Source organism: Chelon labrosus (assembly GCF_963514085.1).
Source record: "Chelon labrosus genome assembly, chromosome: 5".
In the NCBI taxonomy this organism is placed as follows: domain Eukaryota; kingdom Metazoa; phylum Chordata; class Actinopteri; order Mugiliformes; family Mugilidae; genus Chelon; species Chelon labrosus.
Genome location: NC_140341.1, coordinates 21,513,016 through 21,534,955, shown reverse-complemented (window position 1 = coordinate 21,534,955; position 21,940 = coordinate 21,513,016). Strand labels below are relative to the sequence as shown.

The 21,940-nt window shown below is 42.2% G+C and overlaps 1 protein-coding gene across 3 annotated transcripts in view; it reads right to left on the bottom strand.

Annotated features, from left to right (window-relative positions):
* Positions 1-21,940, bottom strand: part of epha3 (eph receptor A3) — a 93,799-nt gene that overhangs the window by 25,710 nt on the left and 46,149 nt on the right. For all 3 annotated transcript variants that reach the window (XM_084545047.1, XM_084545048.1, XM_084545049.1), the window contains exons 4-10: positions 17,804-17,959; positions 13,943-14,302; positions 8,987-9,111; positions 2,368-2,530; positions 1,944-2,049; positions 1,394-1,458; positions 109-234 (exon numbers count right to left, since the gene is read on the bottom strand). In XM_084545047.1, the coding sequence (XP_084401173.1) occupies positions 109-234; positions 1,394-1,458; positions 1,944-2,049; positions 2,368-2,530; positions 8,987-9,111; positions 13,943-14,302; positions 17,804-17,959 (1,101 nt within the window). The remainder of the gene's footprint in view (positions 1-108; positions 235-1,393; positions 1,459-1,943; positions 2,050-2,367; positions 2,531-8,986; positions 9,112-13,942; positions 14,303-17,803; positions 17,960-21,940) is intronic.

Genomic DNA, 21,940 nt, shown 5'->3' with positions numbered 1-21,940 from the left:
TTGGATCTATAAGGTCATTATGTCAATGCTAGAAATTTAAATGCAGTTTCATTTTTGCAAGGCTGTTGAGCAAAGTGTGGTCAAGCATTTCTCTTTGGCCAGTCTCACCTGCTCCGACGACTTTATCAATGGCGATGCAGGAGGCATCCAGCTCTTTGGCAAATTCATGCACGGCCTGGCTCGGGTCCTCGTATGTGTGTGGGTCCACATAGGTCCTGATGCCCGGCAGACGCACTGCAGAGGCAAGAGAAAGTTACAGAAGTGAATGAAGAGTGCAAAAAAACTGTGTATCCCAGTGTCCTCACACTGTATGTAAGTATATGTCGATGAATGGATAAAAGACAAATTCTAAAGATGATATAGTCGAGAGTTTATTATTAAATCTTGGTGAAGAAATTTCTTGAATGAGCAGGTCAGGATATGGTCAGTTCATAGGGTAAATCATCAACTTCTCAAAGCTCGCTCCAGTGAAACAAGATGACAAATCTCCAAGCAGAGCTCTTTTATGTGAAAGTAAATCTCAATCAGAAATATCATGGCGAGATCCACATGTGTGATCAATATGCAGCTGATTTATGAGACTAACACATTTTATGAGGTGTCTCTAAGTCCGTAAATCAGTTCTTCTCTAACAAAGACACTTGCAGCTCAGACAAAGTATAGGGTTACCTCTTTCTTTTGTTTTGTTTGTAATTGTCTCCCTGCAAGAGGGAGTTTATACTTTGCAGAACCGCGCGTTAGCTTGGACGAAGCAAAAAAAATAAAAAAATATGTTCTGTTTTAAGACAGACTTGAAAAACATGTGACGCCATCCTTCCAGTAATACAGCTGTATTTTAGTCGTCCCTGCGTGCTAAAATTTATGCTCTGCATCTGACCCATCTCAACAATTCATGAAGTAGCGGGGCGGTTGCTGTTCGGCGCCTGGGGAGTTCTGGGGCTTACACCTGGGTCAAGGTTAAAGGTAGGACAGCGCCAAATAAATAACACGTCGTAAAGGAACTTAGTGAGAGTGAGTTAAATGAAACACCCCTTTGTGTTGGTCCATATCAAGAACGATACCCTGACCGCATGATACTCGCATGAAACCACATGAGTGCCACTTCTTCCATCTGTGTTCTTCTTGCAGCAGGCTAGATAAACAGTCTAAATGTGTTCTTTTTATAACTAAAGCGTCCAGGATTGATTTACAAACGGACCCAGAAACCGTCTCAACATGGTCTCATTTTGATTATCGTCTTCTCATATGACCAAACAAACCAAAGTGAAAGGGAAACCACTTCAAGCTCGGAGACATCCGCTCTAAAATCAACCACTGTTGGTCAAGATGTGTGGAAGCATTCTGAGAAAATAACAAAGGTGCAGAAAGGACAGATTCGGGTCTTGGTACTTACAGTGGCCATTCCCAAAGTGCAGTCTTTTCTCATCAGGATGTTTGGATTTGCTGCGGCAACAAAACCTGCCAGTTCAAACACAGGAAGATCAGAAGTAGTGCCACATGTCCCAATAAGACTTCACCCATTGACACAGTCTGGAGGCTAGCAAGGCGTGCATGTGTGTGTGTGTGTGTGTGTGTGTGTGTGTGTGTAATCCAAGCTCTTTTACATTAAATCAGGATTAGTAAGTCTTATAATGTGCCATGGATTTATAGACTCACTTCCGACTGCCAATTTCAGCCACACACACAGACATGCAAACACACACATTTCTATAAATCCACCGACGTGCAGACTTTACAGTGTGTTCAAAAGGTTTTAAGCAGGAGAAATAAAGGGAAGCTTTCTGAACCAAACGTTATAGCACATTGTGTTGTGCAAAAGAGGTAAATATGTCATCTTGAAAATTACACATAGAACCAACTGTGTATTACCACTGACAGGAGAGAGTAATTGGAGGAGGCAGCAATCAAGCTGAGAATCCAGACCAAGCGAGTGGTGGACCTACCTGCCAATCAGGACGTAGAGCAGCACAGTGAGCAGGATGATGGCCACGGCTGAGGAAATGGCAATCAAAACAACCTGGCTGCTCTCACTCGAGATGGAGAAGGCCGCTGAAAGACAGATAGCAACAGCTGATGAGCAGTGTTTACCTCATTTTGGTAAACCCATCAACAGCCTTCTTGTCCTATTCCAACATCAAGATCAAAATGTCTGCCTAATAAGTCTATTGTTCTCAACAGAGTTGGAAAGCTCATGAAACAGCTGCTAGCAACACTTAACCCTGGACTTACACACTCCTCTTTTAAAAGCAGGCAAAAAATAATAAAAAATAATACAAACACTTGTGTGGTTTTCATCAGCAATGGCTTCATAAACTCATTTATTATCTGTTCGTCAGTCGAAGGCCAAAGACTCTACTCTGTGCTTACAGTCAGGACTGGTCTCAAACTGGAAACTGGGGCTGCTGGCTCCGTATCCAGCAGCTGTACGAGCTCTGATCTGCAGCAGGTAGGCGGTGTTGGACTTCAAACCATTCAGGGTCACATTACAGCCTTTAGCACGGAGGATGGTGTAGCTGGTTTCCTGCTCCTCCTGCAAGACAAGGACGACAGAGTTACAGAGAAGGGAACAAAGTATTTCGAGGCATTTATGATTAAACAATTCGCTTTGTGTAATCTTTTACGTAACATAATGCGGATACACGATTAGCACAATGTGGCACCGTATGGGATATGCACGTTTCCATTTCAACACACATGCCAGTGCCCACATGCATACGCATAAACATCCCAGACAGTTTGGCAGCTTTCTTCCCAATCTGATGAATTATGCCCTTTATATTTTATGACTTCTCTCCTACTGATCTCCACTGATAAAGCAACAGGAGGATTTACACACCAGGTCTGCGCTCGGCACATTGTTTCCAGATGTGGAAGGTAGAAAAACGGCAGGGAAGAGAATAAAGGGCAGGGGGGCGGATCAAAAAGAGGAAAACTAGAAAGCAGCCCCATATTGCACTGTAATTTACATCAAATTGATTTTTTATTTTTTTTTCCAAAGAACAAACTATGCAACTGTAGGACTGCGAAAATAGAAAATAACATTGACAACCGATTTTCACTTGTACAAATGCACACAAAAGAATTATCCATTGGAAAAAAAATATATAAAAATCCCCTGTTTCTCTTTCCGTGCCTCAAGGCCCATTTGAATAGGCCAAAGTGAAAATTGCCAGGCTTATCCATGCCCCACATTGGACTTCAATCACATTATTGATGACCCAATTGTATGCTGTTAAACAAACTGTTAAACAGAGAGAAAATAGGGCAAGGCCAATCTTAAATCCTAATGAAAACCTATTAGGGATGACTTCAGCAATCCTGAAAATGAGCTACATGTTTTGCAACGTGGCCAAGCTCATAAAACTCATTCAAGGCCAAACCATGTCCAGGCATTGTCAAATCCTCTTTTTATAGACCCAGTTATTAACGGACGCTCATTTGAACGGGCTGCGGCGTACTCACTCACGGGCATTGACTTAAACGCACACACACGCACACACACTCGCATACAGGGTGTCCAAAAGAAACTTCACGCTCATTAATGGAGTGGATCAGAGTTTTATGGTGCACAAAGCTTTTTAAACTGGTATGTGTGTGAGAGGGTAACTGATACACCAGACCTGCAGTGGGACAACTCTTCATCTCAACTATAAATCTCTTGCAGCTTGTCACTGTTCACTGCTCAAGACAGCATGATCCCCTGAAAATCACACACAGGTGTAGGACAAGCACCTTTGTGTGCATGTGTGTGTGTGTGTATACATTATATATACTGTATATATAGATGCACACACAGAGAAAGACACTCAGGTCCCACACCTCTCTTGTAGGCTTACTGCAGCCTGACAAGCTGTGTGACTGCAGACTATCCACTTATGGATGTGTGTGCATGTGTTTGTGTGTGTCACCAGAACACTGTTAGAATTTAATATGGCCTCTGTGCAGCGCTCTGCTTTGATAATGTAAACAAAGCTGCAGCAGATTATAGCTTGTATAACACGCACATACTCGCAGAGTCATAGATGCAAACGCGCACAGGCCCCAAAAAAGGAGACGTACAGCAGAAGTCTTTCGAATACAGCGCTTTAGCCAGCATTCCTTTTTAGTCTAAGACTAAATAAACAGCTTAAATTAAAGCGGATTTGAAGCTCTCCCTCAGCTCTTTAGATCACAGTGATAAAACATGCAAAAACAATCTGCAAAGTGTATTCCCACAAATTTTATTTTCACAAAGTGCACTTGGAGTTGCCTTATCGGCTGCGGAGCGCCCTTTAGCCGGTTAAAGCGTCAGGAAGATCGTGCAGCTACCCTGGGATTTCCAGGAGATGAGACAACGCGCTTCTTCTGGGAAGCGTTCTGGTCAGGAACTCCCAAGAATATCACCGAACCTTTATAAACTGTTCCCATGCGCGGGATTGGAAGTGAGCAGCCGCTTTGGACACTCTGGCCTCTGGTTTCACGACTGTGCAACACGGTGGTGCAGTAAGTGCTGATGAGAGCAATGTGGGCAAAGCCAGAGGCAAAAGACTCGTTAGGTGTGGTTAATTAAAAATAATGAGTCTAGGTGTGAGCCGTGCCAGCTATATACCATGGTCCTTTTCACAGTTTGCAGTAATATAACTTTATAACATTAAATGTCAGTTAATGATAGAATTCCGTCTATTTTCCCGGTCAAAATTCTTAACTGGATCAGTGAAGTATTTATTTAATTAATATACAATGAGAATAATGGATTACCCCTGGTAGCACATTTACTTGACAAAACATTGGTGAAAATGAACGCATTCCAATGTAACAGCCTGACACTAAATCCCACTTGATGACTATTGTAATGTTTATGTTGAAATAAGATATTTAGCCTAGCCCACTGACTAAAATGGGGTTGTCAAAATAAAAGAAACATGCGTGGGTACAACACAATGCAATTCGATAATACTACAAACCACAGCCTCAAAAATGAAAACACAGTAGACTCAACAGCTCGCTCAGTTCAAAACAAACGCTGAATACCATAACCTTCATGAAGCTAAGATTTAGTGCAGGACTGTTAAATCAGAATGCATGTCTTTTCCCTATTGTACCAAATGAACTGTCTAGTGAGTGCATTTCTATCGAAACCTAGAACATATCTGATCACGTTCTTTAGAATGTCACAATATTTAAGTGCTGTATATATATATGTTAGCTTCACCACTTTTAGCTTAACCATTATAGTATCAGTACACTAAGTAGGGAATGTCATTTCATCAGTTCAAAGCAGTCACAAGTTTCAGTTGATTTTATTTATTTTACGTAAGTTAAAAACCTAACAATGGGAGTCTGATCATTCTTTGTGTTTCTTTATTTTATAACATGTGACTTTGGTTAGAGTTCTATCCAAAAATGTCCCGCTTCCTATTAGAAAAAGGAAGCAAAAAACTACACAATATTGTTACTTTATTTTAACCTTTGTTGTATATGTGAGATACATGAGATATATGCAGTATATATAACATTAATTAAGAAACAGCAGTCGCATCATTCAACAGCTTAGTTTCCCCACATAGTTTATGTGTTTGCTCACTAAAGCGAAATGACGTACTGGGTCCACATGGATGATTTTAAAGTCTATGTTTTCATCAGTTGGCAGGAAATGTTGCACAAAATTGGTGCATTACTTAAAACGACATAGGATTTATCGTGGCACATTATGAGCCTAAATGACTTGTGACAAATAACATTTTTGTTCTGCCTCACACTAAGCTCCCAGAGGAACCGTCCTTGTTTATTTAAAATTTACCAAAGAAATATCTCACCTTTTTAACGGCCCTTTTCATTGCCCTGCTTCTTAAACAAAACGGTGTTTGTGTTTGAAATTCTGCAACAAAAGCGTTGCTGTGATTGTACAATGTTTCCTGTTGGCGAAACGCTCCTTCTCCAAAATATATATCGGCCCATTGAGGACAATATGAGTATTTTTGCTTTGAGTGATGTTACAGGGGTGAAATGTAAAATTGTACAGCCAGAGAAGCTAGGCTGAAGTCATCATTGAATTGTTATTGGATTACAGGAGTCTAGGCTGTGGATGTCGGTTTTAAACTTGTGTAAATACAGACGGGGGAAACCACAGAAAAGCACTAAGCCTGGCTAATGTTGCAAATCTGAACATCGCTTCCTTGGTAAAAGCTCTCTCTTTTAATCTCCGTCGGTCTGTTTTTGTGTTCCGTGTCACCATCCTGTTTATGTGCGTATGCAATTATGTCTGTGCGTGTTTTGGATGTGTCTCTAAAAGCCTCTTTCTGTCTCATAAGTGAGTCACGGTGTGGTCTTGGTGAGTGGAATTTGGGCTCCAGTGTTTGTCCTCCGGTGGCCTTCATCCTTGGCATGCTAGATGCCCTCGGCGTCCCTCCGCCTGCCACACCAAGAGGCCCCTATCCCACATTGTTATGGGGGTCTCCTCTGCTTGTCCAAGTTTGCTCTTCTGCATGGAAAAGCCTTTTGTCGGGGGTTTAAAATCCTGGGTTATGTATGGCTGTTAAGGAGAATCCTCTGGGAACTTGGTTTGTGTGTCAACAGTAATTCCTTTTCAATGGGAAAATCCCAGAAGATCATCATGATGCAAGCTTTTTATAAGACACAAAGGTTTCGTACGTATTTTAAGTCCAACCCTCTATTGTCCCAGCCCTTTTTTAATTGTTATGTTTTTGTGATGAGTGAGCATGAGTGTGTGACTGGAAAACCACAGCTGAGAACTAGACCCACACTGAGCCCTGACCCAGTATCACTCATTAACTTTTCCTCTCACCGTTTTCCGGCCTTGTTTTAACATCTTAGGTAAGGATGGCTGCACTGAGACCAGAGTTTAGAGAGCTTCTGTCAGCCTACTAATCAAGAGATTAGGGGCCGCTGTTGGCATTCAAGCAAGCCGACCCCGGGACGCGCACATATACGCTCACACACACGTACGTACGCACTGAATCTGCCAGAGTGATTAAACTTGCATCCACGGCTAATTTCACCATCAAATGTCAGCCATAGCGCAGCATCGGTGCTGAAAGCCAGTGTAATTCGTTCCGCACTAATTTCCCTCACAGAGGAATGAGGGACCCCACAGATGCATTTACTGTCTGCCATAAAACTTGTCTCCATTAAGGAGCAGAGTGGAGAGGAGGACAGCAAGAGAGATAGAAGGGATAGATGGAAACAGGAGACGAGAGGTAAAATAAGGGAAGGAGGAGAGGAGTAATGGCAATAAGAAGAGAGGGTTTGCTATAACAGAGATCATGGAAAACACCGGTTTTATTCCTTTTATCCAGAATGTTTGTTCTGTAACACACGTACATACAGAAAACAGGTTTTATACTGTTTGTTGTGATACACATAGCAAGAATACATTTGGAAACTTTATGTTTAGTGTAATTTGTCTTATATCAAGACTGGATTTAAAGCGCATGTAATCATATTGTATTTCTATAATAAGCACGCTCCTGACATTATCTGGTGGGGTCAAGGCACTTGTGCAGCGCATAGACATTCTTAAATGGTGATTTTGTGGAAAAAGAAGTATAAGCGATGATAGACTGATAGACTGTTACAGCGTGACACGGTTACACACGACTACCACACGGAAAACAGTCCGAGCTTAATTTGAAATTCCTCGCAAAACTTTCTTGCAAAGGGTTTGATGAAAAGATTTACAGCGCTCTCATCTATTTGGTAAACGTTGCTGAAATTGGCTTGGCTTAGTTCAAAGACAGACAAAAAGGGGAAAATCTAAACCCCCCGCGTTGTCCAATGAGTCCATTGTGCAGTACCGGCCACTCTTTGTATTGCAACAACCGGCGACACACAACACTCACTGGGAGATCAGAAAGTGACTGGCTCTTACGCAGGGGATTGATTTTTCTGAACCTCAGAACTACCAGAAAAATAACAGAATTATCTGAATTGTATCCATTAAATCTAATACCGTTTGGAAAGTATAGGGTTAGGTTGTATGATTAGATTATTTTGTCCTATCCATATGTGCATGGAGCCAACAGGAATTCACTTGGCTTGGCCAGACACAATCTTGGATGTGCATTCTCTAAATTGTCTGCAAGAGAAAGGCTCTTGTGGGCATGCTGTATAGGCCCCAAAAGGTGGTAGTTGTATGGGCCCCAGAAGTTGGAAGTGTGCCATCCATTTCTCTTTAATACACTTATGGCTGACACAACAGCGGCCTGAAAATAACCACCCATCGACTCTAAAGCTCACTAATTAAATGCTTAGTTTATGTCACAGTTATGACCTCAGATTTATTACATTGATAGGGAGTGGTGTCCATCCTCTCGACTAATAAGTGGTTTATGCTTCTGCGTCAATTTGACGCCGAAGCTACAGTGACAGCACAGAGCATACGCAAACCCTGACACTGTAGCTGACATGCACCTCCCCAGAAATGTAACTACGTGGACCGCAAGAGCTATGATTGGTCTGCTTGGTAGTAGCGTGTTTTCTCTTTAGTATTTCTGCCTGATTCCCCATCTCCCCAATTTTCAGATTGTTTTGGATCAATAAAGATGGAACACGTCGAGGAATGGTTAACTGAGGAGCTACAAACATTCATATGACTTGTCTTCGGCAAAATTTTAGCGAAAGTTTTGCCAAAATTTTTAAAATGAAGCATGAAGAAAGTGACAGCAGGAAGTAGAGCAGGAAGTGGAAAGTGAAGCAGGAAGTAGAAGCAAGAATTAACCTGACTGGCAAAAAAGACACAGCGCCAACTAGTATTTGGGTGGCATTTTTACAGAGCGAGCCAAACTGATGAGCGCAAGTATAAATGGCTTGCAACAGCGTAGGATATGTGCGTAGGCTACGTGCGTAGGCTATGTGCGTACGCTACGGCGTCTATGTCCCGCAGTACTCTAAAAGGGTTGTTCTTCCTCAAAATGTTGAATTATTCCAAAGCTTAACGTGAGCAAGATAAATAAGGTAAAACTCTCAGAGTGATATATTCTTCACCAACCTTTTCGTAGTATTTGATCTCATAGTCGAGGATGATACCGTTGGGTCTTTCTGGCTCTTGCCAGGACAGGGAGACGCTGTTTCGGGATGTCTTCTCCTTTTTGATCACAGCTACCGGAGACGGAGCTAGACAGGAGACACAGACAGACAAAGAGAGTGAAGGAGAGAGAGGGATAGAGTCAGTCCCTTTACAGTAAGGTTCAGTGGAAGTTCAGTCCCCGGTGTTGAATCCTGGCAATTGTCTATAGTTCCTGTTAGCCTAATTCGGTTTGCTGCATGGTGGGGCTGCATTGTAGACTGTTGCCCTGGGTTGTGAGTGGAACAGGACAATGTGCACTAATACAAACACACACACACACAAATCCCCAAATACATTAAATGCTGACACAGTGCTCAGAGACAAATATGTCTGTGGTTCTAAAAAGTTGTCTCTGAAGCAAAGATGTTAGTTTCCAGCTAAATACAGACAAATAAACATGAAAGAAAGAAATTTTCAGTTTGTCCTTCAGCATTCAATGCAGTTCCTCTGAATTTTAGAAAAACTAGACAATCTTCTATTTGAAACCCAAGAAGACCTTCTATTTCCTGCTTCCTCCCTGCCATCCCCACGCCTTTTGGTTTGGTGCTTTCTCTCTGGCCAATCTTCCTTGCCAATCCTTCACCCATGCGTCGCCTTGCCTCAGGGAGTTCACATGGTCCTAATCTAGTAATTCAGCACATCTCTCCTTCTATCAGGCCCTGCACCCCTCCCTAATTCTGCGTCTCTCCCTCTCTTCACTCCCTTTCTCATTTCCCTTTTTTACTGCTCTCTAATTGCCAGGCAGCTCCGGGGCCAGCTCAGCATCTGAGGCATCGACTTTTAATTTTATTAGACCACAGGAAAAAACATGTTTGTCTTTGAAATGTTCAAGCCTGTCTTGATTGTGATTATATGGCTGCAGAATGCGTCTGAGTGTGTGTACACACACTCCAGTGTGTATTTCCGCGGGAAGTTATTTTTTCTCCCGTAATGAATCCAGATGGGGAGAATCTGTTTCTATACCCCCTGCTTCTCCTCTCCTCCTCTCCCTCTGGTTCTGATAGTGGGGTGAGGCTGCGCTTTTTATTGGCTCTGTGGTTTATGGTGGTAATGATTTACTGTGTCTGGGTCGCTCAGAGGCAGTTTCGAGTTCCTCTCCTCCTCCGTTTCCTTCTCCGTGCTTCGCTTTCTATATTTCTCGTCGTGTCTTTCACCGAGCACTTAATTTCCTGTCACTTTCTGTTTCTGTCTGAGGCATAACTGCAAAACTGATACAGCACAACAGGCCTGTAATGGTCTTAAAACTGGTCTTCTGTGTCATTAAGACCTGATTTGATGGACATGATGCAGCTGTTGGAACGCATCTAGTAAGACTATTGGAAGAGACAGAAGATCATTGGTAGTAGTACCAATGAAAATTGATGGTGTTGGATGGCTTAAAACAGATGACAAACGAGAATGTGAAACATCTCCTTCACTTTCTCTCGGTATAAATGTCTCCATCAACCGTATCATCATGCCAATAAGCCGGTTTTCCCCCGAGCATGTATCCAAACCGAGCTGGCCAAGTTCAACTTCACGTTGGACTATTTGTGGATCACAGTTGTTAGCATAGTTATGACAACAAGTGGAGGGCGATGGAGGTGAGGGGAGGAGCGCTATCTGACAGCACCTTGACAGCACCGCCAGGACACACCGCTCCTTCCCAGGGAAACACTTAATCCAGCTTTTAACAGCTTTGGCATCTATATGTGTGTGTGTATTTGAGAGAAAGTGTATAGACGGGTGGGGCCAGTGCACTGACATACCTAATCCTTGTAAACTCTCAGGGCTGATGGAGAGTGTGCAGCTGCAAGCTTAGATATTTGTTAAGAGAGAGAGAGACGGAGAGGGCCCTGAGCGTTTATGCGGAGGGTGATGGGTACAGTGTTTAGGTCTGGGTTTTTTCGTGCGTGAATTTCCACGTGCATGTGTGTGATCCATCCTTTCTGGTGATCGTTAAGATAGTTTTCAATATTCTGAGCACACGCAGGCCTCTTAATGTTCATAAACCCTCTTCAAATCTGATATGTATTCAGATTGCAGCGACAACCTCCCAACTAACCACACACAGATTATTATACTCACTGACAGAAGACTCTAAAGCTTAGCCAAACAGCTTTGCCTTTTTCATTTGGATTGTCTTCTATAGTGCATGCTTCTTTTAAAAAAAAAAAATCCCTCTGTTCTTTATCCTTATAACAATAAATTACTTGTGTCCTTACTTATCCCCAGTTACGAGGCATGTGCACGTATGTAAACACACAAACACACACAAAATCTGTATTGACAACTCATCCCAGTTTTGTCACTTAAAAGAGGTCATGTCTGTCCCTTGTCACTTCTAATAAACCCCAACTGTGACAACACAGAGTAGACTCAGCAGTCATCTGTCTGCATGTGTGATGCGCGTACAAACAACCTGTCACATTTGCATATTAAGAACTCTGACAAGTTGCTTTTTTTTTTTATTATTTAGAAGGTTTACATAAGTATGATTGAATGCACTTATCTTTACACTATGTATTCGCTGTCGGAGTGTGTTTACCCTTGAGTCTTTTTTCTCCTAGAAAACTTCATGTCTCTCTGTGCAGCGATGTAAATCAACAGGTGCTGCAGGATACTGAAAACACTCCAGCACTTCTACTGTTAAACGTACTATTTTTGTGGAACTGACAAAGGAACACAGTCATCAGAATTCTAGTCCACACGTGAATAGTAAAGTAAATTTGAATTGGCAGAAGATTTCAAATAAAGAAAGCCAAGTTTAGCTCGGTCTTCCATCTTCTTCCTCCCACTAGCTGTTGCAGGTGGGAGGTTCCTCTTATGGGCTGCCACAATGTTTGTAGCACATCTTTAAAATTTAAATTATAGTTTATTATTATTATTATCAGATATCAAACTGACATCTTTCCTGACTTCAGAAAAACCAAACACCCTGAATGATTGTTATCTTGTTTTAATGACGCTCTGCAAAATCAACCTATGCAGCAATAGTAAACTGTCATCTCTTACATTTCTGAAATGAAGTGAGGACGCAGAGATCCTACTTATGCATTCATATCAAAACAAAGCGCAACAATTCTGCCTTCATTAATCTTCAAGATATACCTGCCCTGACCGCTCAGTTTAATTTATTTGCAGCTCTTGCCATCTGCCTATCATCATCGACGTGACGGAGCCTGACCTTGCTGTGTGATGACTTACGAGAGAAACTCCCATCTGTTCACCGTGGTCAAAAACAACCTTCCGAGTGCTAAATCACCCTTCAAGGTTTGGAAGAGAAACGTCGCGCAGAGAAACGGAGAAAAGACATAAATATGAGGGGAACGCCTGGTTGCGTGTTGGGCTGGGGAAGGAGCAGGTAGAAGGAAAGAGCTTGTGAATGCAACGACGCACAAAAGAAAAGAAACAACGGTTTCTGTCGGTACAAAACCATCACCAAATACAAAGGCAAACTGAGAAGGGATAATGGAGTGGGAAAAGTAAAAAAATATATATATTGATGAACTAGAGTGAGACCTTTGCGCATTCCTTGCTAGAGTCAGGGATTTCTGAGGTTTGGCACATTCTGCTGTAGCTGGATTTATTTTACCCTTGGAATTCACAGAACTACTTCCCTTTGCCTTCTTATTCTTCTCAGGAATGGATGTGTGGAGACATATTTTTCATAAAAAAGATTAATGGGAGTTTTAGGAGCCCATCCTCATATTAAGAGAGTCTGTTAAAAGGAGGAGAATTTTATTTTTTATTTTTTTTGCAAAGGGGGAAGACATCTGATCCCGGCCGTTAAACAAGAGAATAGCGGCCTGGGATCGTCTTGTAAATGTCCGGGGCTGATGGTTCCAGTGCATATGTTTAGGCCGTGTAAACCATAGGCCAGCGTATTATATGATATGGCTATTTACATGGAGAAGGGGAAAGAGAGTGCACATTTTTCACGTGTTCTACTTTTCCTCGGCTAAACCGAAAACAAAGACGACCAAACTGGTTTTATTTCTAGATTTCTATCATAAGAACCAGTCAGTGAATTTCAGGGGGATTTATTTGAGATGACAATGTGACTCATCACCATGTGTGATTTCAATATACGAACGACTCAGTGAGGATATGCCTGGAATTCCCTGCCAGACAGTACAGCTGTTGATGATTAACAGTCTAGAGACCCTTTGACAATGTTCTTTTTTTAGCTTTTTTGAAGCTGTTTTTGAATGTTTTAGGGCTCTATTAGAATGCAAAACTGGTGAGGAATAAGGGCACGAGAGATGTCATTTTCTGGAGCCACATTCAAAGCGGAGTCATTTCTGTTCGCGGCTGCGTCATCTTAACCCTTAGGCCAGTGGTTGCCCCTACTTCGTCATACATTAGAGATACACGTTGCACTTGTTTCTCTCCATTTGAAGTAAAGAGGTGGCCCTCAGTGAAGAGAGAGAGATGGATATATTTTAAATGAAGGACGCAGAATCACTCTCTGTAAGTTACGAAAGATGGTAGAAATACATTAATCACGAAGCGTTGCAAAATAACAGAGGGAAACATTCATAAAAATCTATGCTTAATGTAGTCTACAGTTTTCAGCTGGATGAACTTAATGATTAATGTTACCGCATCAAATTTACTTTAAAGAGTAAACTATTTTTTATCTTTTGTGGGTTTTTTTTGAGAACACTTGATTTCGCAATCACCGTAGCCACAATGATTTTGGGACATGGGTTCCAGGCGTTTACTTCAATGAGCCAGTTGTTATGGGGATCCCTTCACCTTCAACTTGCTACTATTCATCAAAATTGCCCTTGCTAGTAGTTGTTTAAATATTATGTAGTTCAAAATGCAAAATGTTTGTGTGTCTTCCTGATTATTTTAGTGCATGCGCTCATCTGTCTTGCTGTAACGTCTCACCAGCTTGGTTGGTAGTGATGGTGACGGCGGCGTACTGCCTCATCTTGGGTGCCAGCGACGACACGCCGTTCTGCGCCTCAATCTCAAACGTGTAGTTGGTGTGGGCCAGCAGGTCGGCCACCGTCACCGTGGTGTTCTGGAGGCCCGTGGCCCTCGGCAGGAAGCGCACGTTGCTCCGGCACGGCTCACAGCGCTGGGTCCCGCTGTTGCTGCCGTTAGCGGGGGCACCCCGGCAGCGTTTGCAGAGGACGGTGAAGGCGATATCCCTGCGTCCTCCGGTGTCCTCCGGCCAGCTCCAGTCCAGGATGACCGAGGTCTCGTTTATGGAAGAAATCACGTTCCGGGGAGCTGTAGGAGGTCCTGGTGGACATAGAAGAGAAGGAGATGATGGGAGATGTAGGAGGTCTTTGGATTTACATGAGAAAGAGTTTGCTGAGACAACATTTTTTAAAAAGGGTTAAGTAGAGCAGCAGGAGAGGAGACGAATCAACATCAATCAACAGTAAGATGAATTTAAAGAATTAAAGGCCCTCTTGAGTTACGTATTTTTTTCAAGACAGAATGTTATTGCAGCACAAGTGGTGATAATATGTAAACCAAGGGGCAATTTTTAAAAGGGAAGAAAAAACATTTATTTTTTTGAGAGGAACTAGAAATGTTTTTCTGCTTAATAAACCCGTAAATGTTTTTGGATTTTTTCCAGGAAGTTAAATACTTTCAGGTGAATTTTGTCAGTTTATTGGAGTCTACTACTTGTGAAACTAGAGCTATACATTGACATTTGCATTTAAGCAAATTGCTCTTGTGAGTGCTATGCATTGAGTACACAAGTCTTTGTTTATTTCTAATTTAATTTTGGTAACCTCAGGGATGAGTTAATGTGCGTAATGTGAATGCACTGGGGTCTGGTTCTCAAAAAAAAAAAAAGAAGGGGGTATCTGTCAAACAGACTGAAATATAAAATTTAAAAAAACGGCTTATTGCAAACAGATTTCCAGATTGTTATATAATAGTTAGGACTAATTACATGGAGGACAAAACAAAACTGCCAAATAACTCAGCTGGGAAATTGAGCAGACGGTTGGAGGAAAGGGATTGAAATGAGCTCACTGGGTTGTTTCTTGAAATAAAATGCTTTGTTTAGTTCGCTTGACAAATTTACCTCACTCTCAAACTATGCGTGGCTCCTGTCTCGGTAATCTGCATTGTGCAGCGTTGGATGAGTTTTTGGCAGAGAAGAAAAATAAGCTAAAAAGGGCGTAGCCATAAAGGGGATCAGGTAATGACATCAGGGTGTCTGCAACTCTCACAACTCTAACCTTTCAAGGCATGTATGACGGATAGGAAACCCAACACGACTCTGAAATTTAACAAATCCAAAAACAACAAGGTTGCAGTGACGAGAAAATAGCCACCCATAACTTTTAAATCTCTGAATGGTGAGAATATGATTTATAAACCAGTTAAGGAAACTAAAACCCACTCCGATGATAATGTTCAGTTAATAACTCCACTGACCACACCGAAGCTTTGGACCTGTAATTCACATCAGCTACGATCTGCACATGCAGGCGATCTAAAACTAATTCCAAATGTCATAACAATAAATACAAGTCGAGCTCATCATGTGAAACAGACGTGTGAGATGTGTGAGATCCAAGGATGTGCATTACAGTGCAAGCATTTCAAACACATTTGATGTTTAGGTTTAATCATACAACACCCTCAGGAAGGAGTCTGATCATCCCTCAAACATTTCGCCGAATGGCAACGACCCACACCAAACAATCAGAGTCCTAAAAAAACAACAGCATATATTCACAAAAGAACTGTTCTCCAAGATTCCCGGATCAAGCTTCCTGCCAGCGCATATTCATTCCTTTTTGTGCCTAAACGTTTTGCACTCTACTGCATATGTATCTAATCTCCAGTCCCTCATGAAAAAGCATATGTATTGACTAATCTATGTAGCTTCAAGTACAGTTCCAGTTCCAACCTTCTGGAGAAGGTGATTTCCATCCCGTTCACTTTGATTTTAGGCAGACGAGCAGCACATTTTGTTCATTTATGCTAATATGAAAGTGATGTTATGGGACGTGCGGGAACACTTTAATGCATTGGTAAAATTGAATAAATTGTTCCCATTAAACAGCTGATGCAGAAATTCCTACTGCTGGACCCAGCAGAAAATACAGTACTATTGAACGTTTTTACTCCGACTTCCTCCCACTGTCCAAAGACATGCTCCTTAGGTTCATTAGGGATTCTACATTGGCCGTAGGTGTGCATGTTAGTGTGAATGGTTGTCTGTCTCTCTGTGTTAGCCCTGTGATAGACTGGTGTCCTGTCCAGGGTGTACCACGCCTCTCGCCCGATGACAGCTGGGATAGGCTCCAGCCTCCCTAGCGAACCTTCACAGGACAAGCGGTTACAGAAGATGAAGATGACGCTGAACGTTTTTACATGTTTAATATTCTAATTTTCCCTCTGCCCTTTGAGATTTTCAAATTTCTCCGGCAAACTTGAAACAACCTCTGTCACAGCGCTAACAGTCAACTGCCTCTCCTGAGATAATCATGATCATTATCTTCACGACAACTTATCTATTCATTTTCAGCTCTTGCATCGCTCAATCTGTCCCAGTGAGGTGAAATTTGCGTAGTTGACAAGATGAAGTTGAGATAATCACAACAGGGACCTTTCGTGCCTGTCTTTCTAATTAGGATTCTGTCTATGGCTGTGGGCGTTGATTTATATTTTCTACTGTTCTCCGCAGTGTGGGTTTTTTTCTTTTTTCTTCCTAGCCCCTAACGGATGTATCCATAATCTGACATCAGGGAATGCAGTGATTTATAGTTTTAGTGGGAAAGCATTTTGGAATGCTTGCAGGAGGCATCTGCAATCCATTTGCATCAGTTGGAGACAGAAGAGAATCATACGGAGAGCGGAAAGGTGGTAAAAAGTTCATGGGCGGCCCAGGCTTCCTTGACCTTTAAATAAATGAGGGACGTTAACTCATTATATCCACAGCTTCATTATTTTTAGCAGTGAATTTGGAAATTGCATGTTATTAGAGCAATCTTCCACTCTGTTAAGTGTGGGAATCCAACCTATCGCTGTTTATATTAGAACCGGCGCCAACTGTGATACATCTAGATGCAATGATGTTGTGCTCTAGGAGGTTGGAGGTTTTGTATGGACAAACATAGTATTTTAGTACAAAAAGCATCTGAAAACACTTAACAAAGTTAGCTCTGGCAATGCAAAATGCGCAGGTACCAAGATGAACTAATTTCAACTATGAAGCGACGTGTTTGGGAGCGAACGGTACGGTGGGCTGTGTTCTTGTGGACTTATGAAAAGTCATCACTCGGTTCCTAAGTACTGTTCCAATTCAAAGTATGCATCTGAACAAGTCCAAAGTTTGCATACTTTATATTGCTATGGCCATGGCACCAACATTGAGTTCCTAAAATGGTTACCACAAGGAAACAACCTTCACAGCTTTGGTTTCTATCACTTAAACCACATCAAAATGAAAAAGAGCATAGCTGTCTCCAACGGTGTGATGCCTGAGGCCGCATTTCAGGAATTAATGATACTGTGAGTATACAACGTAACGACGCAACTACAGATGGGTTCGTTGAAGCCTGAAACATTTGGCTTGGGAAATATACACATGGTTGTTCACATGGTTGTGTACACATGTCCACTAGTGACTAGTTCTCAGTTACAAACTGAGGGGCAATGAGCAGATCGCTTACAGTATATGTGGACAGGGCTTTAGAGAATCACAAAACACATGATGGAACCTGCATCATGTCAGAAAAGCACAATAAACATACATAAACACACACTTACGGGTGCAGGCCATAGAGGCGGGGTCTCCATCAGCGCGGAAGTAGTTCTTCTCACAGCCACAGTGGAGCGACCCCTCGTGGTGAGAGAAACTATGGGGAGGACACTTGGAACACGCCATGTTCCCGAGGGTAGATTTGTAGAAGCCGGCCCTGCAAGCTGGAAACAAAAGAACACAGACAGCTACATGAGCATCATGCTGAGCCAGCACATCCACAGATCTATAATGGCCGCGTTCCTCTTCAGGGCACCTACAATAGCAAGTGAGAAATGAAAGATTGCGAGTATTTAGTGCCCACTCCCTCTCTCTGTCTCTCTGTCTCTCTCACAGCGCAACTGTGGGAAGAAGACTGAATGTAAATCTGCTGTTAATGCAACAAGAACCCATTGACTGCAGGTAGAAAACAATAATTCTCTGAAATGTCTTTGTCTCTATTTCCTTCTCTCTTCGGTGCTCAGAAGGCATGAATAATGCAAATTGTCCCCTCAGATAAAAGGGATGTTCTCTTTACATATCGCTGGTAGTAAATGTGCACTCAGCAGCTCTTTTAACTCCTATTCAACACAAAACTGTTGCAATCTGTGCAAGTGGGGTGACACTACACCTATGCAAAGCGTGCTGGATGTGAAAGTACAGTATATGTGTGTGTGTAGGAAGGAAGATCAAGGGGATGGAATCGGGATAAAAAGGACTTTCTCAAATAGTTTTCTTTCCTTTTTTTTTTTTTTTTTTACCTATTTAGTTCCTCTGAGCTTTAAATTCGCTGCTCCTTTCTTCTCCTGTACAGATTGGAACTCCTGCCATCTTATCTGAACTCAATGATGGAATAAAATGCATTTAAGCATCTCTCACTGAGGGTCAGGCCCATTTAGGGTTTAACATCAAGAATGCTGTATTTGCGAGCACTCTTGCTGGAACTGGGAATTCAAATAACACGAAGGATTAAAGAATTCCTGCAGTATTTAAGGAGACGTGGCAGAAATTCAATATCTTCAAATGCCTATTTTGGTTCTAAGTGTCTGAGTATCTGAAACAGTATTTAAATCCAAGTGGGTAAACTATGTGGTAGGAATATTTCGCTTCAAATGAAAGGCTTCCCACACACAAGCATGCTGCTTTTTTTTTTTTTAATTGTAGAACAAGTAAGTAACCAAACTCCTTAAACCGAATCATGTCCGCTAAACAAGTTGTGGGTGACACTGATTGGACGAGACATCATTTTTATTAAAATGCTAACATGCAATTTTCACAGTAATACGACACTTTTGTGCACAGACAAACAAGCTCTCCCTCTGTCACGATCACACACTCACATGCACGCACACACACACACACACACACACGCACTAGATTAAAGAAATGGCTAGCAGCAATAGGAGCAAGCCAGCAGAATGTGTGGGCTCAGCAGAACAGGTCTGACAGATCCCAGTGGTGGACAACACACTTCTGCAAAAGCCAACAGTGCTGATACTACTGCCATATCCATCACTGACACTGCCACACCAAGGTCCCAATGCTGCACTAAATACTCCACTGACTCCCCTCTGCAGTGTGCATGCGTGTGTGTGCACGCGCGCACACACATAATAGAATGTGAAGTGGCTTTAAACAGCCCAGTACGATCCCACTGACGGAACAGCAAGCACAACGCTCGCTGATGTGCAAAAAAAACAAAAAAAAAACAGACCACCCCGATTGGAGGGCATGCCAGGAAATTAGACCTGACAGCCAGCAGCCCCAGCCAATCAGCTAACAGAAATAGCAAGGTAACCGCTGGGTTGCCAGGAATGCGTAAAAGCAAATTGTGGATAAACAGGCAAAAGTTGAAAGGAATTCATCTCAAACCGGTGGCATACTGGGCCTTCGCCCGATCCCCCCAGCCATAAACAACCTTTTGCTTTGTCAGAACAGTCTTGTCGGATGAGAGCGATCAAAATATCTAAAAGTGTGCAGTTGTCTGCTTTAAAGTCCAGACTTCCAAAGTCTGTCTGTAGCTCTCAAGCCAAGCCCTTCATTTTCTTCTGAAGACAAAACCATATATTCATATAATTCTATATAATTCGAACGGAGACTTTAAAACAACAAATAATATTTTAGTAGCTCATTAAACAACTGGGAAATGTAGTTTTTAGCAAGGATTACTCACATCTGCTGGGATTTTTTTCAGCTGTGGATAAAACAACATTTGAGCATATTTATGGTAGCAGGAATTGATGTGACTGACTACAATGATACTACAATAAGCAAGATTAATTGAGTTAGTGAGAAAAATCAGGCTGGAAATACTTTTTTTTAATAGATTAGGCTCTCAAAAAAAGAGAAGACATACATAAAAGCAATGTCCTTAAAGCATTGCCTGTACAATTGCTGAACTTAACATCTTATTACACTTGAATGACTATATCTGGCAAGTCAACACCTCACAAATATAAGAAAAACAGCCTAATTTCCACGTAAGAGTAAAACGCATAAGGAGAAACTTCAGTGCGCAACACAGCCGCGAAACTTATCAGGCACAGACGTGGCCCCGTAAACCTTCGACGTAAAAAAATTAATAACCAAAGCTGCACTTACAGCACGAGGTTTTCACATGACAGTATAGCGATATGTTGTATTTTCTTGACCACAACCCTAAAAATATTTTTATAACTGCTGGAAAAGGATAATAAAGGTCCCGTTTCCTCCCCGTGTGTCTGCCAGACTAAAAAAGGCGGCTCCGAAAGCGGCTGATGGCAAAATCAGATTCGGCTCACAGGTTAACTCCTCATCTAGAGGAGAACCGAGATGTGTTGCGCTGACATTCAGCAGCGGTGTGTGCAGGGGCAGGAGTGGATGGTATGATATCATGCGTAGCATTGTGTGTGTGTGTGTGTGTGTGCCCGTGGAGAGGAAACACAGCACCTCTTCAGATGTCAGAGTACGTGTGATTAATTAAAAGCTGTGCGCGTGGGTATTACTCATGCTGTAAAGTCGAAAAAGGACGTCTTCATAAAATAAAATGATTTAATGTCAGGGTGGAGACTTGGCTTAGGGTTAGGCGATGGTTATGTTTACAGAGAGATACACACTTTTCACCAAAGTATTACCCTCTTGACAAAAACTGAGAACAAATTTATGAAGGTTTCTCCCCATGAATCATCTTTTATTTATTTTCAAATCAATAGCAGCAGCAGGAACAAGATGTAAGGAGGGGATCGCTGCTTCTACACACGCGCGCACGCACTCAAGTTGAAGTTCTTTCAAATATTCACACGCTCACAAGGGTATAACACAACCTCTCGCTACTTTCTACATAATGGCAGGTGTAACACAATCTCTGCATTCACTTTTAAAACAGCCGTCTCACACACACACACACACACAAATGCGTGCGTGTACAGCTGCAGCGGCCACATGATATGGTGGTTGTAAAACGACTGGGGCTGCAATTTGCTCAATCAATAGTCTAGGTCATAGGACACCCTCATCAATAATTAACATGACTGCTGGAGGGTCTCGTCGTCACGTGAAGTCCTTCTTTTTTGCAACATGACGGTGGCGACCTAACCTAAATCGAACGTATTTTGTAATTTTATGCATAACACGGAAAGTGCAGTGTCTAGGTCTGTTATCTTCTTCCTTAACCTGAAATACTTTCTGGCACCCACTCTGCTACCGTGGTGTTAGGAAATCTCCAATTAACGATTTTCAGATGGAACCTGGAGTCTGTCAGTGGATGGCTGCTAAAGCTCACTAACAGCTAGCAGAGAAGAAATGGCAGCACACTTAGAATCCCTCTTCCCTGAAGAATTAGAAGCTCATTTGAAGCGTGCAAAAGCTTTTATTGGAATATCCTGTAATCATCAGCAAAACGCGATTACGCATCATTCCGCATTAGCATGTTACTTCTCACATGACTCCGGCCCTCTTGGCCCACTGACCTCGCTCATTACTTGTTAATTGATTGGTGTCACGCAGGGAAACAGGGAGAGTAGGTCTGTCCTTGACCCACGGCTTTCTATCCACCTAATCCGAAAGCTTCAGTCTTGGCCTCGATCCCTCTCGCCTTCCCTCCCTCACACACTTCAAGGCTCCGTGTAGCTGCAAGCAAAGCCAAAGCAAGGTACTGACCCAACAATTGATTTCCTGTTTCCATACCA